The following is a 16938-nucleotide window of genomic DNA, read 5'->3' as shown; positions in this document are numbered from 1 at the left end:
GAGCAGGTAACCAGAAGCTCCTTCTTGTCTACAGACCAAGACATCCACTACAGTGGCTGAGGAGAGAGCAATTCCCACAACAGATGTGATCCACCCTCACCCTGGATGGATGTTCTTCACCTCAGCCTGTGCTGGACCACATCAAGGTCACACATGCCAAAATCCCACACCAAATCAGGCTTCACAGGAATTAAACTGCAAAGACTTTAACATTCCAGAGCTGAGGAATTGCCTGTGCCAGAACAACACTGTCATATGAAAGCAACACCAGCATATAATTGAAATAATTTATTTACCACTAGAGCACCACAAAAACAGACATACAATGTGTTAAAATACAGAGTAATCAATCACCAAAGTACAACACAGCTGTCCTTTAAGTTCTTTTTTTTTCTCCTTTAAACCATGCCAACCATACAGTTGTATTAATGCTAAACACATAAGAAGTGCTGTCCTACCCCACCCAGCTAAGTGCTGTGATTCCCCCTCAGCCCCAGTCAGCCCCTTGGGTCTGATCTTTCAAGATGCTGAACATTTCCCATCAGTTCTCAGGTACTTTGCTCAGACAGTGGCAATCACCTCGCCAAAGTAAGGCCCTGTAGCACAAAGCACTTGACCTGTTGCAGACCCATCTAAAGATCATTTGAGGGGTTCTTACATCAGACCTGAGCGGTGCTTAGGACTCACTTTACCCCACTCTGTAGAGGGGAATTTCACCCATGAGTTCTGCATATTGTAGGATCTGGCCTAATACCCTTGGTAGTTGAAGGGAAATACATGCCTAATGAACAAGAAAAAAAAATTGTAGGAGCGTTATAATAGAGATTTTAAAATATTATCAGTGCATTTTGAGGAACACTAGAAGTTTACAAAAAAAAATCAATCTTGGGGCATGATTTACAGAAGTAGTGTTTTATGCTTAGAGAAAAACTCCAAATCCAAGTCCAAATTTTCAGCTGCATCCAGGGCACAGTGAGTATAGTTGGACAACTATGCTGTCTCCTATTCCACTTTTTCAAAACTGGTTTTGAGCTGCATTCCTATATCAGAGAACTGCAAAAACATTTTTAAGTTTTGTAAAATGTGCTCACCCTTGTCTTCTCTCCCATCCAACAAAAATACAGCTCTCATACTGAGCCTGATAAAACTAATTTCGCTGTCATTATACAGCAAAATCCAGAGTATGTATTACCCTGAGGAGTTTCGCTGAGTTCAGTGCATCTTCTCACTGGAGTTAAGTCTGGCTCAAGCAAGTGTTAGCAGGACAGATTTTTCACCTGGTCCCCTCAGCTCACTAAATACATCAGAAGTCTAACATACCTCCTCCTCTGAGCTGAGCCAGTGGGTGGGATTAGATCATCTCTAGGGCTATGCTCCCATCTAGGCAGTAAGCACAGGCTCCACAGAAGCCCTGAGAAGCTGCAGGTGCGAGCCACCACGGCACCTCAGTTTTGCGTCAGCGTTCTGCTGAAGCCAAAGAAACTGCACTTCTTAAAACTGGAGCTGACAACACCAAGCTCAGGAGTGTTCTCCCAACACCGCTCAGGACAATGGCAGAAAATGTCCTTCTCATCCAAGCAGAATGCTTGTATTGCAGGTTTCCAGCTTTGTTCTGCAGAAGCATCCATCATGTGAAAAGAAATGATTGTTGCTTCTTCATGATTTTTTTTTTTTTAATTTAGGTTGGGGCTTTTTTTTAAATGAAGTATGTGATGTGATTTTTTTCTTTTTACTCCCTCTATAATATGAAAACGTATAACAACAGCAACAAAACTTTAGGACCCCCATGTTCCTTGTTTTTTTAAAAGAAGCTTTAACATGAACTCAATTGAGAAAAGAATTGGTAAACTTGCAAAAACTCAAGGGTCTGATCCTGCCAATCCTTACACACACCCCAACAGCCTAAAGGGGCCTGCTGAGCCACTGCAGAAGTCAAAGGCAAACCTCTGTGCGCTGCAGCAGGAGCAGCCCCACAGAGGAGCTGCAGGACCGGGTTCCCGCGTGCCAGGCCGACACATCCGAGTGCGCTCCGATCCCGCTCCTGCCCCGTGCGGGGCATGGCGCGGCAGACGCTCCCTACAGCCTCCTGCACAGTGGTGAATGTCATTCTCTTCAAGGGTTTGCCTTGCCTCAGCCAGGCTGGGACATCTCTTCACTCAACACCTTGCTCCCTGCCCATCTGTTTGAATGTCTACAGCCGAAAAGAAAATCGGAAGGCCCAGAAATCCGAACCGCATCGCGATCCAAGTGATATAAATGGGGACAACTGGAGAAGGAGGGGATGGGGGGGGGAGGGGAGAGATTGCTTTAATCCATCCCTTTTTATAAAACAGAAAAACAAATGGAGTCAGGTAGCTTATGTCATAATGATGAACAATATACAAAGCACATGTATAGCAATTATTATAAAACATGTATTTGTAGTGCAAGTCAAAATATAGGGACTCTACTCATACTGGCCAGCTAGAGGGAAACACATGATTCTGAGTGATCAAAAAGAGCCCCAAATTCAAATTCAAAGTCATGAGAGCTGACAGTATTACAGAGTACAAAAATATGGTGAAAATTTACACATTACACATAAAGTACGTAATTTTTTAATAGTTTACAAATAGAGATCTACAGATATGTTTCCAATTAAGCTGGCTTCTACTACCCACCTATTGTAATGCTCTAGGTATGGTTACATATACCAAAAGAACAAAAAAATCCCATAGCATAGCTATACAGCAACATATTAAGGTCTGAAGATTAGACCAGTACATGTTAAATATTTCACTGGTTTACTAAACTGAAATTTTAAATCATTTACAGTAAAAAAAAAAAAAAATCTTATAGACTTGTCTTTGAGACTGAAACAGAGTGTCCTTTATTAGTAAATTATTCAGTATTTAAAACAAGGGTTTGAGACCTTACAAGAAGTCTCTCTAGGCAGCTGGCATGAAAAATAAGGTATTTTAAAGGCAGAGTTTGTCAATAATGTAATAACTGATTTCTATTTTAATCGAACTAAACTAACCATTACTTTTCTGATTCTTTTGAGCTTGTGTTCCTTTAGGCTTTATATGTATTTCTGGCAGCTTATTTGGTCTCCACTTTGTCCACATTGGCTTTCGTTTTCGTTTTTCCAATGGCGATACAGAAATGTTCATTTGATAGTTTTTACACACAAATAAATAACGCACTGTTAACTCTACAGCTAAGAGGAATGGGTAGGATGCTTATTGCGTAACAATACAGAGAGATCAAGTAAGGCATGGGACACATACAGCAACTCCACTTCATGGGATTTTCCTGTTTTTTTCCTTTCACATAGTAACACTAACAAATTTCTTCCAGTGTTTATTTTTTAAAAGGTTTCTTTTTTCTTTAACTTTGCTTCTTGTCTATCTCACACTATGTGTAGGTGAAATGTAGGAAAAAGCCTTCAATGTTTTGCTTCAGATGCCAGTTTAAAAAGAAAAAACAAAACAAACTTTCAAACAGTTCAGACTAGTACCGCTTTTTTTTTCTTCTTTTTTTTTTCTTTTAACACTGATGAACCTGGGTTTTTATTTTTCTTTCTTTCCTTCCCGCTCTCTCTTTCTTTTTTTCCTTGGTTATTTTTGTTTTTTTTAATAAACACACGTCATGCTGTTTCAGGGATATCCTCTAGCTGCACTTGCAAGACTTTACAATCATGTTGGACAGCTGTTCGATTTTGGGTGTTTTTCCAATGTAATAGAGGATGGTGAGGGGTTCCAAATCCTGGGACACACAGCATGGAGAGGCAGAAGCTTCTGGATTTATGGTGTTATACAAGCTGAGTACCTAGGAGGAGAAACAAAAATAGACAGATTAAAGCAGCTACCTCTAACAAACAAACTGCTTTCTGCATCACTTCCTCCCACAGCACCTGAGAGAATGCCCATTGAAAGCAGTATGAAGATTCCTGGATTTTAGGGGTTTTTTATGCTTTTCCTCTTCAGTCTGGCATTCACAATATGCCTGAATTTCCTAAGGTTTTGTCTATACAGTCTTAAACCTCAAAGCTGGTACATACCTGGAATCTGCCTCTAAACTGTTGCCATTTGAATCAACAGGCACATTTTATTTATGAATACAGAGCAAATGGAAAGCTTTTTATCTGTTTCTTCAGGTTGTCATTTCCTGTTTACAGGATTTTGGATTTACAAGGGACCAAAGAGAAAAGGGACCTCTTCAGAATAGGCACTCCCCTTCTTTTACGCTCTGGCTATGTTAATTAAGTCCATTAATGCCACCCTGCAAGCACCAGGACTCAAGGTGCAGGTACTCCTGGTGAGAACCAGCTGCAGAGAAGTTATCACCAATGCCACCTTGGATTCCTATGCATGGTTCTCTGCAAGGGAAGTATGTAGGGTTAGCCACTGATGATGCATAGGTGCTCCTGCGGATGCCATTAATGCCTTAGCCAAACACCAAGTGACCTTTTCCTAGAACTTCCACACAACATTTGCAGCTTAGAGAGACAGAAGATCTGTTCAGGACAGCAACACTAACTACTTTATTAGGCAACTTCTGGCTCCTTGGGCATTTATCCAAACCACATATTTGTGACCATGACAGTTACTCTTCCTCTTTCCTTTAAAAACAAGTGCTGTTCCAAAACGCGTACACTGTTACTCCACACCAGCACAGAAACATACTCACCTTATTTATACCTCTGCCTGCTGACATTGCTAACAGTACAATGTCACAGCCAGTGACAGCTACAAAGGGGTCTGTAAGCTCAGGAAGAACATGGTATCATGGTTTCACCAACCAAAAGGAACTCAAGCTGTCCCTTGGACACAGAAGAGTTTTCCCTGCTGGCTGACATTGATCTGGTATTTTAAGGGAGGCTTGAAAAAGGGGAGACATCATTCTTAATATGGACCTGAGGGTGAAATTCTTACTTTATGACAACTATGATGCAAATGTCTGTCTCTTGCATTTACTGTCTAGACATCCTTATTGATAGTTGAGAGGAAATTAGCACTTCACAGCAGAATACTATTCATCCTAAGGCAGTTGGCTAAAATACCACATGTAATCCCTAAAATAAGAAGTCCCATCTCAGACAACTATGACTTGGTTCTTCAACGTCCCAGACACAAAGTCCCTCCTTCACATATAAATTTTCAAAGTGTAAGAATATATCTTTTGAAGTAAAAAAAGGACATCTATCAGTATATTTCCATGAAGTTCAGCATGGCAGGTGCTAACCTTGAAATGGCAGGTCATAAAAGTAGGTGATGACCAGGTGGTACCACACAGCCCTTTTGTTACTCTGAAAGTGCCTCCCTCAGTGCCTTTGCTGACCAAACTCATTGTGCCATCTTCCACTCATGCTCTACAATGAAAGCCTTTTCCAGGCCACTTCCAAAAGCTACATGCTCACAAAAAGAATTCAATCCAACCATGTGTTCATATCAATGAACACACCAAAAAAAGGGAAATCTCTGGGGTCAGTACATTTCTCCTGCTTCAATACTAGCCTGAGGCCATGTGTGACTTCCTCTATAGGCCCACATTTCATCCTTAAGAGTTTGAGACTGACTTTGGGCATTGGTGCTGATATCAGTCCCAGAAACATAGCTCAACCTGCAGTTGCTGAAAATGAGTGAATCCATTACTTACTCTGCTGTGCTGAGTATCTGAGCTCCATAAATAGGGGCAGGCTCCTGCACAGAAATTAGCATGGTATCCTTTAGGTTCATGAATCCATTTCCAGCCAAGATCCCTCTTGAAGTCAATATAAAGTGGACGCAGACAGCAATTATCCTGCACATTCCTGGGAAACAAAATACAAACACATCGGTCATAACAAAGACAACATAGGGAATAAAGATAATCCAGTTGCTTGCTCCCTGAATGATCCTTTACAGGCAGGCAAGTCTGAGTCACAAAAGTTCTCAACTAAATCCAATAAATTGTAGCTTGTGCTGTAACTGAAACTGGATGCTTAGACATGGCAGGACTTGCTCATACAAAGCTAACGGCTTCCCTGGAGGATTAGTCAAGTGTTTTTCTCCAGGTCCTACAGAGGAGACTCTGAGTAGGTGAGCAAAGTGAAGGTGTTAATTTGGCTCTAACTATGGGGCTAATGCATCTGGGAATCATCCCAGATGGAACTGAGCTTCTGCTGTCGAAGGTCACAGCAATCTGTCCCTGTCTCTGTGGGATTGGAGACCGCCAGGCAGAGACCTGCTGCACACAGACCCCCTGGGTCTGAGAATGAGGGTCTGTGTTCTGTATAAATGCCAACTGTAAAGAAACATGATAAACAACTGCATGACACCTCAGGCTGGCAGGACTGTGTAAGAGTATTGGATGTGGAGGCATAGTTACCTAAAACAATAGGCAGCATCTAGAGCACGCTTCTTCCGCCGACTGGGCTGTTGCGACTCAAGTCTGTAGGAGGGTAACAACATTAGCAGAAGATGTGGGGTCTTCCCACTGTATTTTTTCCTATTGGACTTTAAAGCTTTCACATCACCACTGGAATATGTGTAGTCATCAATACCTTCAAAAAATACATTTTGGTGATAAACATTGTGTTGCTTTTTCTTCACAAATTAAATAAACCATCTCTTAAAAAAAATCTCTCAGAAACTGGGCCATGATGGTGTCAGCTGGGCATGTTTACTGGGGAAGTGGGGGCAAATTTCAACCCAACATGCCTAAGACATTCACAGTTCTCATGTTATCTATTCTATCAGCCCTCCCACATTCACAGCTGTTTAATGGCATTTCAGCACATTCACTAGAAACGTTTAAATTAGTAACAGAAAGGTAATTTCAGTCACTGCATCTGCACTGCTTAGTTTCCAATGCCCTAAGCAGTGATTCTTTTGCTGCTTCAGTTAGAGCAGTTTTCCCAACTTTTAACAGCTACCTACCGTTTAAAACCTCTTAACACACTTAAAGCTGCTCTGGATACTTCATCTTCATCTCCCACTCTTATTTCTATCCCATTAGTTTTCTCCATCACAGTCACTCTTTTCTAACACTTGTAAATTCTCTTTCATTGCCAGTTTATTTAAATCTCCTAATTTTCCCCAGAAAATCAGCTATTCTAGCCTCTTCCTTTATATGGGCATGGCAAAGACACTGATCAAAGTATTTCTTCTTGAAATGTCAATCCATGGCCTCACATTTTGTATTCTCTTTGAACACTAACTGCCTTACTAGCTTCTTATCTTGGCAATAGCACAGGCAAGAAACTCAAGACACTGGCCTTTTATAGGAGTTGTGTTATGCCTTTTGTTAGGACCCTTTAGAAAATCACCCTCCCCAACCTGATACAACTATCTAAACAGTAAAAGATACACTATTCTTTTTTTAACATATGCAATTACAGTGATCAAACATCATACTAACAGTTTTTTTTAAATGCACACAATGGCTTTAATCATATGTACAGTACATGTATTTACTTACAGGAAAAAATTCCAAAGCAGTGAAACAATGGTTAGAAAAACTTAATGCTTGACAAGGAATATAGCCAAATACTCGAACCACAAGTGAACCAAATCATGATACACTTCAATAAATGAGAACTTCATTAGCAGAATTTAGGTTAAAATTGTATATAATACATATAATAATATAGTTATAGATTCATATGTACTGGTGGATGGTAACTATAGTACAGCCAATTAAATATAATTTCCCTTTGTAAAACTGGAAGTTTAATGACTTAAAAACACAAGAGAACTTATATGTCCTTGATATATTTACTCCATATCACCTTGCCTGATGTCCATAAAGAACACATATATCCATAACCCTCACTAGTTTTTTAGTGAGTTAGGTAAAAAACCCTGAATAGTTTTTTATTTTTTAATGCCCACTCATTCTAATCTTTCCTAATAAGTCTGACTCATTACAGTACTATGATGGAGAACAAAGGGTTTATTTTGAAACTACTGAGCTATTGTCTCACTACTATCCAGTAGTGGACGGCAAACTGTGCAACAGTCTTCACTAAATCCAAAATTGTGTGTATATCCTGTGTGCATGCTGCAAACTGTAACAGAGACTCTTAAAGAATCGAAGCTGCATGCGTGGAATGAGACAGCTTATTCATGACATCTGATTATAGAATTGGTCAGGTGATATAGTTCTACCCTTTGTGTCTCTAGTACCATTTCCTATCAGCTGAGAATCATGATTCTCAAATGAGCAAGTTTTCATCAGCTGAACGCCTTTTAGGAGGCAGAAACAGATTTTGTTTCCTTCCTCAATTAGTGGGTGCCACAACGTTTTTAAAAGTTGGGGTTTTTTTCTATTATTACCTGCAAATCTTGCTTCAAGCTCCTCACTTTTATTTGGGATGATATAATTATTGGAAGGCACGAAGGTACAGCACGGACAATGTAAGCTTATCTTAAATCCAAGATTCCTGTCTGCAAAACATAAAAGTGAGTGGAGTTGGTTTTTACATGTGGAATGACTCCGAAATACTCCTGAGTTAATGGAGGAGCAGATGGGGCAGGAGGGAAGGCAAAGAGCACTTTTTGTCACCTCTGTGATGGAGCCACTCGTGTACAGCCTCAGTGACATCAAAAGACAACCATTCTCCTTCAGCTCTTGTTTTAACTACTTTGCTGTCAATATAGCGCTGTCCTGGTGATGATAATTCTTTAGATTTTAAAACCTGCAAGAAACAACAAATAAGATTGCCTACAGGTTAATATTTACCTGGTTGCTTTTAAAATGGACCACTAACATTACAAAATAGCACAAAAAACTATTACAGCTGAAACCTCTGTGCAGCAGATGAACATTCATGCACATTTTCAGAAAGAAACTTCTTAAGGTGTGTAAGGAGAAGAACCATATACAAACACCCTAATGAAATCAGCTTGTGCTCCGAGTCAAAACACACCGTCACATATTCCTTCATGAGGGAAACCACACAAAAAGAACTGCCCTGAAAACTTATCCTGTAATACAAGGGGTCAAGACATCACAGTAATCATCAGAAGCAGCTATTTGACCTTCTTCAGTAATACTTACACTGGCTAAAGCATAAGATGCCAAAGTCCAGGCTGTACAGTGTAGTCTGTACACCGAAGATACCACACTGCTCCCCTATAACTAACCTGTATGGTATTGCCTTATTCCCGCTTCCAGCCTTCCCTCTCACTACAGGTGCTAATCACACATTAAACTGATGGCCACACACAGATTTGTACAACAGGTGAGGCTGCTTCCATCCAGACTTTGATGCCAGCTGTATTTGTATTTGTGTTGAACGCTTCAGCAAAGCTTCTACTGACCAAGCAATAAAAAATACCTGTAGAAAAGAAACCCAGGCCCTGCATGACTAGAATTTCAAGTGCCCACAGTCTTCCTCCCAGGCAAACAATTCAGTGAGTGCCTTCCCACATACAAGCATAGCCTGCTATTATTTAGCCTAACTCTAGGACAAAAAAAAATTGGGACTTTTGGCTGTTAACAGGTGTCTGGTTTTCTGGTTATTACTCTGCTGATAGTTTTGTGATGCAGGGATCTGGAATGCCATGCAACATTAAGTCAACTCCAATCAAGATACCACACAATAACATCACTTTGTGACTTTTGGCATGCCAGCTGTGCAACTTCATATATTGTTTTGGGTTTTTCCTTTCTTTAAGCATCCAAGTCCATCTCCAAATGAGTAACTGACAACACCTCATTGTTTCCTCCTATTTTCTCAGCCCAGAACAACCTGACATCTAGCAAGCACTGCTGTAATAAAATCATGAAAACGCATAATACATGTAAAGAAAAATATTTCAAAAGAGGTGTGAAACTATGTCATCATGATAAAATCAGGCTTTTTGTAATTAAACAGGCTTGGAAAGCTCAGATTCTGTCCAGCATGTGGAGTCAGCATGTAGATTCTCCCTATTTATTGCAAGGCAATTCTGGATCTCTCAAAGGCCAACACCGTGTCTCCTACAGTAACATTTGTCATATGAAAAGAACAGCAACACGACAAGCTCCTTGTCTTCTTTCTGATCAACACATTTAGCAAAAAGCTGTGAGAAGATGCTGGTTCAAGTCCAGAAGATTACTAAGGGCCCCTAGTAGGCGATGCTGAGTTCCCCAGTAGAAACTAAGGGCACTCAAACAGTGAACATTGGGACTCCTTTTTATGAGGTAACCTTCAAACAAAGTGTCTGAACAACTGTTTACAGAGAGTCTGGCAGCAGCAAGGGGACTACCATTGCTCAGAAGTGCCAGAGGGATGAGAGAATCGGTAATCAATGCTGGGAAAGTCCCAGAGAAGTACAAATATAACTTTGCCTTCCCTTTGGTCTTTATCAGGTCAAGTGTTTCTGAGGATGTAATGCAGCTGTCATTCTGCAAAGATGTGTTGGGGCTGGGGGGGGGGATGTGTGAGGCAAATGGGACACAAGAACTTGGCTCATTTGTCTTCCTTTCTGCACAGTCATATCTTTCCAAAGACTCCAGAAACTGCATACCTCAGTTTTGGCAGTGATGTAAGGACTAAAAGTAAGTGATGTGCCAAAAGCAATCTCCTGATGTTAACTATAATTGGTCTTAGACATATTCTGAATTCACAGCAGCGCCTTGGTATCAAAAATAACATGTATTTATCCCAGTCTTTACCCCATTTGCTACCAAAAGACACAGTCAAGGGCTGGCAGCGTGTACCTGGAATGAAAGGCATTTGTAAAAGTACCAGAAATCATCACTGCACATATCCAACGGTACAAGGAAAATCCATCCTCACTGTTGAGCTGAACGACAAGGAAAGTGTTGGCAGGTTTCAGAACTGTATGGCACTATGGGACAGGATGGATGCTGTGGATTGAAAGAGCTGGATATCATCCATCCTGTGGTACCTACAATATCTGAAAGTAAAGTTTCTCTCTATGTTGTTTATGCAGCATGTTCAGGAAGAAAATTATGAATAATGAGGTAAAAAGTCACAAACTAAGTATGAGAGAATTTCCACAATTGACATCATGGGTTAAACAGGCACTGGCAGTTCTTAAGCAAAAGGCTGTTAAGTGAGATGAGTGTCACATTTAGTGAAATTAACTTCAATCTCCTTCTCTTGGGTTAAGTATCTTTATAGTGTGAGGGTGATGAATGATCTCAACAACCTGAGTACTTGTAAGCAAGAATGATCTTCTAGCCTCACCATTTCCATCTTCCCTGCTTTTTCTCTTACATTGTTGCAAGTGTGGAAAGCTAATGGAAGAGAAAATCTTAGGCTGGATCCTCAGAGTCCATTTTCTTCCACAAAATAATCTGATTTTTTTTCCTACACTGCATTCTATTTCCATCCACACTGAAGCAATTGCACTCTATACAGTGGTAAACAAAGCGGCCTTTTTGTAGGAATCTCTCAGAAATTTTTACAGATACAATATATTCTTCAAATGAGTCTTCCAGAAATTACTACATGAAATAAGCATTTTAGGTTCTCTCTGCCATTTCCCCCCTTTGGTTCGCTTCTTTTTACTTTGCCCTACATTTCTGGTTTTAACCTTTCCCATCAGCAACAAACCTTTTACTTCCAATACACCCTCAAGCCTGTATCCTCAATGCAAAGCTTCTCTTTCAGTGTTTCCAGTCCTTTCTTCCTACTAGATCAACTAATTTAGTTTCAAAAAAGAATAAAAGCCTTTTCTGTGCCTTGCAGCTTTTGTGCTTGAGCTTGTCTACTTCTTCCAACCACACTGATTGGTCTTAGAAGAGGTACTACCTTCACCTATAAACATTGCCTTGCCTTACCTATAAACACCACCTCACCTTCATGCTTGGCCCATCACAACCACATCAAACACTGCTATCAGAACTGCTGCTGCACAGCTTGTACCTGCAGGAGCTAAAAGAAAGCCTTTGTGCACAAGTTTTCAGTGCACTAAAAATATTAACAGAAGGCAAGGGGGGGAAAAGAAAATCCACAGAAGAGAAAGTCAACTGAGTTAAACTTCCCCTTTAATCCTTTCTTATTTCCTTCTGGCAGCTTACCCAAACACTCCCTCATAAAGAGGTAGAAGGAGTTTGGTCTGACTACAGGCCATGACGTGGAAGGCTAGGGTTTTCCGGTGGGGGAATCCTGTGCATCACCCACTGCATGCAGAGACACACATCCCATCATTTGCATGAGCAGGAGACAGAGTTTCCACACAGGCAGCCCCACCTCCCTCACTGAGGAGCGACACATCCCAACACCTGCACGCACAAGCAGCTGCTGATGCACGACGGCTGCGCTCGTGCGGGTGTGAGCATGCACACCTTCACATGTGCCCCAGAGAGAGCTCAAAGCCAACAAACCCAGGTTCTGGATGTGGGGATGCCTGCCCAGGGATAGCTGCTTACTTGGTCTTGCTTCCCTCAGAGTGATAATGTAGCGCTGCTGTTTCAGTAAGTGATTACACAGGGAACAAATGCATATGACCACATGCCATCGGGATGAGCTGAACAGGGAGAAGTGTTACCAAAAGGTGATCCACCAAACTTCTAGACCAGTATGCAGAGTCATTTTCATTCAGTAGCAATGCTCTAAATTCTAAGAACAATTTCAGGTTTTTTCTACCCCATTTTTGTACCTGATTCCTCCCTTCCACAGGAAAACAAACAACCAAAAATCTTGTTAATCTTCCCTTGACCAAGTGTCTCGTACACTGCCTTCTACCTACCATTTTCTATGCCTACTCCTAACCTACCCCTCATATACCTTTTTTCAATTCTGAAGCTTCTTGAAAACACCTGGGGAAAAAAAGTATCTTACAAATACCCATGAAGGGTCTCTAGATATCACATACATGCAGTTACTGCCAGCAGATCAAGGTGAAACAAACACATGAACAAATGAATAATGCAGTTAATTGCAGGAAATGGCTCATGAAGAAGCCAGATGCAAACAAAGCATTGCTCTTGTTTGTACAGCTCCATATGTTTAGGAAGCCCAGCTGGGGATCTTGGTGATGACAGCACTCACATGCCACCCTCATCAGGCCTGCCAGATTTCTGGTATTTTACAAATCCTGTTGAAATCTACTCTTTGTTCTGCTCAGTCTTCTGGGGGAGAACCTCTGCTTGGCCAGCAGGGACTTGTCTCTGCTCCTCTTCATCCATTAGAGGAGGCTGACCCATGATGTTATCTTGAAAGCATATCCCAAATCACCATGACCAGGGCATTCAGCAGTGAAAAATTTTAGTTTTGTCACAAACTGGTTTCAGAAGAATGAGGAGTTTCCAGAAAATACTGATTTCTAAATTACTTCTGTCACTTGCTATGCTTATTTTTCAGACTAACTGGAAAGCATTAACAGATATATTTTTAAAAAATTTAAGTATCAAGTAGCTGAAATCTTCATTAAAATACTGGAGGATGAAACTGTTTATTTATAGGCACAGATGTTTATACCCTCAAGAAACTATCACACAGTTCTGAGTGTAAAAATAAGGATAAGGATTATCCTCGTCTGTATTTTATAAACTGTAAAGCACACTGAGAACACTACATAATTCATGATAACAAACAAAGCAGAATGTTTGAAAAATTAGCAGAAACATGACTTCTTTAAGGAATGGGGCATATCAGAAGCTGACATGAGCAGAGCAGCAGCACTCAGCATCAGTGTAACTGAACTGGTTCAAAAATAAAACCAAGAAAAACTCCTAACCCCAAGACTCTGTTAAAAGAAACATAATTATTTTGCTCAAAGTTTCCTTCACCTACTCCCCCGCTCATATATTTAGGCAGCTAAAGCAGGGGATAACTGAATCAACACATTAGTGTATGTATTCTAGACAATAACCACTGACACCAGACGCCAGAACAGCCTGTCTTCATGACTCATTACAGGGCTAAAAGGAAAAAATTTGACATGAAGATACACTGGTTCTTTCAAGTAACTACAGCTCCAGAACAGCAACTTGCTTAGTTCATTTAAGATTTGGTGTACCAGCCAATAACTACTTCTAGTCTTCTACTGCCACCACAATCAGATGCAGAAGAATAGGAAAATTACAATTAAGTATAATTTACAGTGGAATAGTTTTGGCTAATAAATTCACCACCTCCTCAGCAAGCAAACAAAAAAAAGCCCTGAATGTGGTTCAGCTTTATACACAGGCTGATGCATCAATGACATACATCTGCTGCAGCCAAGAAAACCCTGGGCACCCATCAGAGGCCAAGCTTCAGCAGCAAGAGGAGCATTTGATAGCTGGGTTTGAGAATTATGGTCACCAGCTCTCTGGAAATATTTTTGGTGACTTACAGTTTCTTTAAACAAGTTGATGAACTTTCCAAACATAGTCATATGGCCGTTTAAAAAATATCTATCCTGTCTCCTGCATTGCCCTGGAACTTGAAATGGGCACTGCTGTCAGTATGGGCTCTGCAGTCACTGAATAGCAGTAAATATGGCATTATCTTGTGAAAACCTGCTATTAATCTGTTTTTCCTCTCCATTCATTCTGGACTGTCTGATCTCCTACCTCCAGATGCTGTTGGCCCCCTGATAACTTCCTTCCTTCCCTTCCCTTCTCTGTCATTTCAGACTCATGTGATGTTCTTCTGTATTACAACATCTTGGCAGGCTCACTGCTCTTTCTCTTACTTATCAGTCATTATCCATGATTTCCATTGGAACTTCAGGGCCCTTTTACAAATAATGGAAATAACCTGACTTGTACTTGTAAGCTCAAAGTAAATAAGCCTGAACAATGAGATCCAGGGGTAAATTATGTGCTTATGCTGGTTAATATGAGAGCAGAGATAAGTTGAGCTATGCACACCATGGCTGAAAACTGTCATTTAGGATAACTTTTTCTGAGCTAGAAGGAACTGCAGGGAACTCCAGCCTAACTCTCTACACTGGAATGATCAGATTCCCAAGGTCTGCATAGGCAGCTGCTTGTTGTTTCCAAATTCTTACATACTATTCACCCTACTGAAAGATTCACTCACTGTCTGGCTCCAGATTTCAAAGGTCTCCTCGAACAGCCCTCAGGGACTTCAGCCAGCTCTTTCCGAAACTTAAAAAATGACCATGCTAATTATCAATCCTTTCTCATTCCCTGGTTAAATCTGAGGCCTTTGATCCTATCTTGGACACAGGAAAAGCAAATCCTTGACTCTGTTGCGAACCTCTCCAGTTTCTTACTCATTATATGTGAAAACATATGGTGTAAAGTGCAAAGCTTCCATGTAGTACCTTTTGCCAGATAATTGGGAATCTACTGGCTATCAAAATCCTAGCTCCTTCTAAGTGCAAGAGACCAGCTGTGTATTTTTTAAAAAAATTGTCAGTGTGAGTTTTCAAGCTCTTCTTGTAGCCACTTGTGCAAGGGAGTGATTCAGACTCTGCCTTCAGTGCTATGGAGTTAAAAGGCCTTTACAGTCCCCCTGCATATCAATGAAGTCCTTCCATTACTTGCAGCGGTCTCCGAATCAGGCTCAAACTGAGGGCAGAATCTTCAAGAGACTAGTATATGAGATGCAGAGTTCCTGCCAAAATACAAAGAAAGGTATGGAGTACTTGCCAAAGTTTGTAAAAAACCCATAGCTCTGATCCATCTGCTCAGAACTTGCCAGACACGTTCTTCATGCAAACTTGCAAATAAAAAGAACATATTGCACACATAACCCAACCTCTTTTATATCTGGATGGGCTACAGCTGCAGAAGGATTCTCTTACAGTGTTGGCTGCTGCTCACTTAAAGGTAAAAGAAGGTGAAGTGTGAGGGGGGTAAAGAGATAAGCACTTAAGCAGGTCAGAAAGGGAGGGGAAGTCAAGTATGTCATGGAATCACTGTGACTGACTCATTGCATCACCCTGCGGTAAGGGGATGATCTCTGGGAAGAGAATGGATCCTGGGAAGGGATTTCCTCTTCATTTGTTCCCCAAGCAGGGCCTTCCTCCTGGTACTGAAGATACATGTGCAGTGTAAGTTGGGGACAGGGCCCCGAGGCCATCCAGCCTGATTTATGTTTAAGCAGGCAGGAAGACTGCATTGTATAAGCAATAAACAAGAACGGAGGGTCTGGGGTCCTTCTCCTGGAAGATTCTGAAATATTGAGGGCAATTTCCTGCCATTTGGGAGATTTTAAGATAGCTCCAAAGAAAGATTTTATATAAAATGAAGCAAAACAAAAAAATCCCGTAAACTTATCTAGCATTTAGCTTTAACTTGCCAAAGGCACGTTATGTTTTATTAAAGTATCAACAAAGAGGAGCCAAAGTCAACAGAAACAGAGTGGGTTCTCCTGTCCTCTAGCCAAATCTCCTGGATCCTGCAGGGTACTCATGTGTTCATCTCCCCTTAATACACAGGTCTCCTAAGCCCGTTTCTCTTCCTCGGTCCTGTCCCTGACAGTCACATCTCATCTTCACATGCATTTTACTACAACATTTTGGCATGCAGCTTTCTTGGCTAAATGAATATTTGGACATACTACTTCTTCCAAGATGTTGTCTTCTTCTGCAAGTCCCTCCTCTTTCTTCCCTTCCTCTTGCCTGCATTGCTCCCCATAACTCACAATTCTCATTGTGGTTTTCTCTTCCCACCACCTACAGGCTTCCACCCAAACCACTCCCATCCTCCTCCATTTTCTCCCATCATCTATTCTTCTTCACGTAGGCTTCTCTTCAACAAAGCTTCACATTGTTTCCTACACCTGCCCACAACAGGAACACCACCCTTCCCTCTCCAACAGGCTCCCTAGCACACGGCCATCAAGCCAACCTGATGTTCCTCAGCCCAGTAACTACCACGCTGAGCTGCTTGGTTCAAACTTGCTCGTGTCCCAGCATAACGTAGGCTTGGCTATCCCAACAAACCCTAGCCCAAAGAGCAGGAACCCAACCCTAGCAGTTGTTTTCTTACCCATGGCCTACACTGCCACGCCTCTGACTATGTACATACACCACAAATGGCAATACATCCATCCAT

General features: G+C 41.2%; 1 protein-coding gene across 1 annotated transcript in view; it reads right to left on the bottom strand.

Annotated features, from left to right (window-relative positions):
* Positions 1-273: 273 nt before the first annotated feature.
* Positions 274-16938, bottom strand: part of TGFB2 (transforming growth factor beta 2) — a 60823-nt gene continuing 44158 nt past the window's right edge. The window contains exons 3-7 of the mRNA XM_008630341.2: positions 8530-8662; positions 8301-8411; positions 6352-6526; positions 5641-5794; positions 274-3810 (exon numbers count right to left, since the gene is read on the bottom strand). Coding sequence (XP_008628563.1) covers positions 3652-3810; positions 5641-5794; positions 6352-6526; positions 8301-8411; positions 8530-8662 — 732 coding nt within the window. The 3' untranslated portion in view covers positions 274-3651. The remainder of the gene's footprint in view (positions 3811-5640; positions 5795-6351; positions 6527-8300; positions 8412-8529; positions 8663-16938) is intronic.

This window comes from Corvus brachyrhynchos, unplaced genomic scaffold, assembly GCF_000691975.1.
Source record: "Corvus brachyrhynchos isolate BGI_N302 unplaced genomic scaffold, ASM69197v1 scaffold101, whole genome shotgun sequence".
NCBI lineage: Eukaryota > Metazoa > Chordata > Aves > Passeriformes > Corvidae > Corvus > Corvus brachyrhynchos.
The sequence above is the reverse complement of the archived record's forward strand: the minus strand, read 5'-3'. Positions and strand labels throughout refer to the sequence as shown.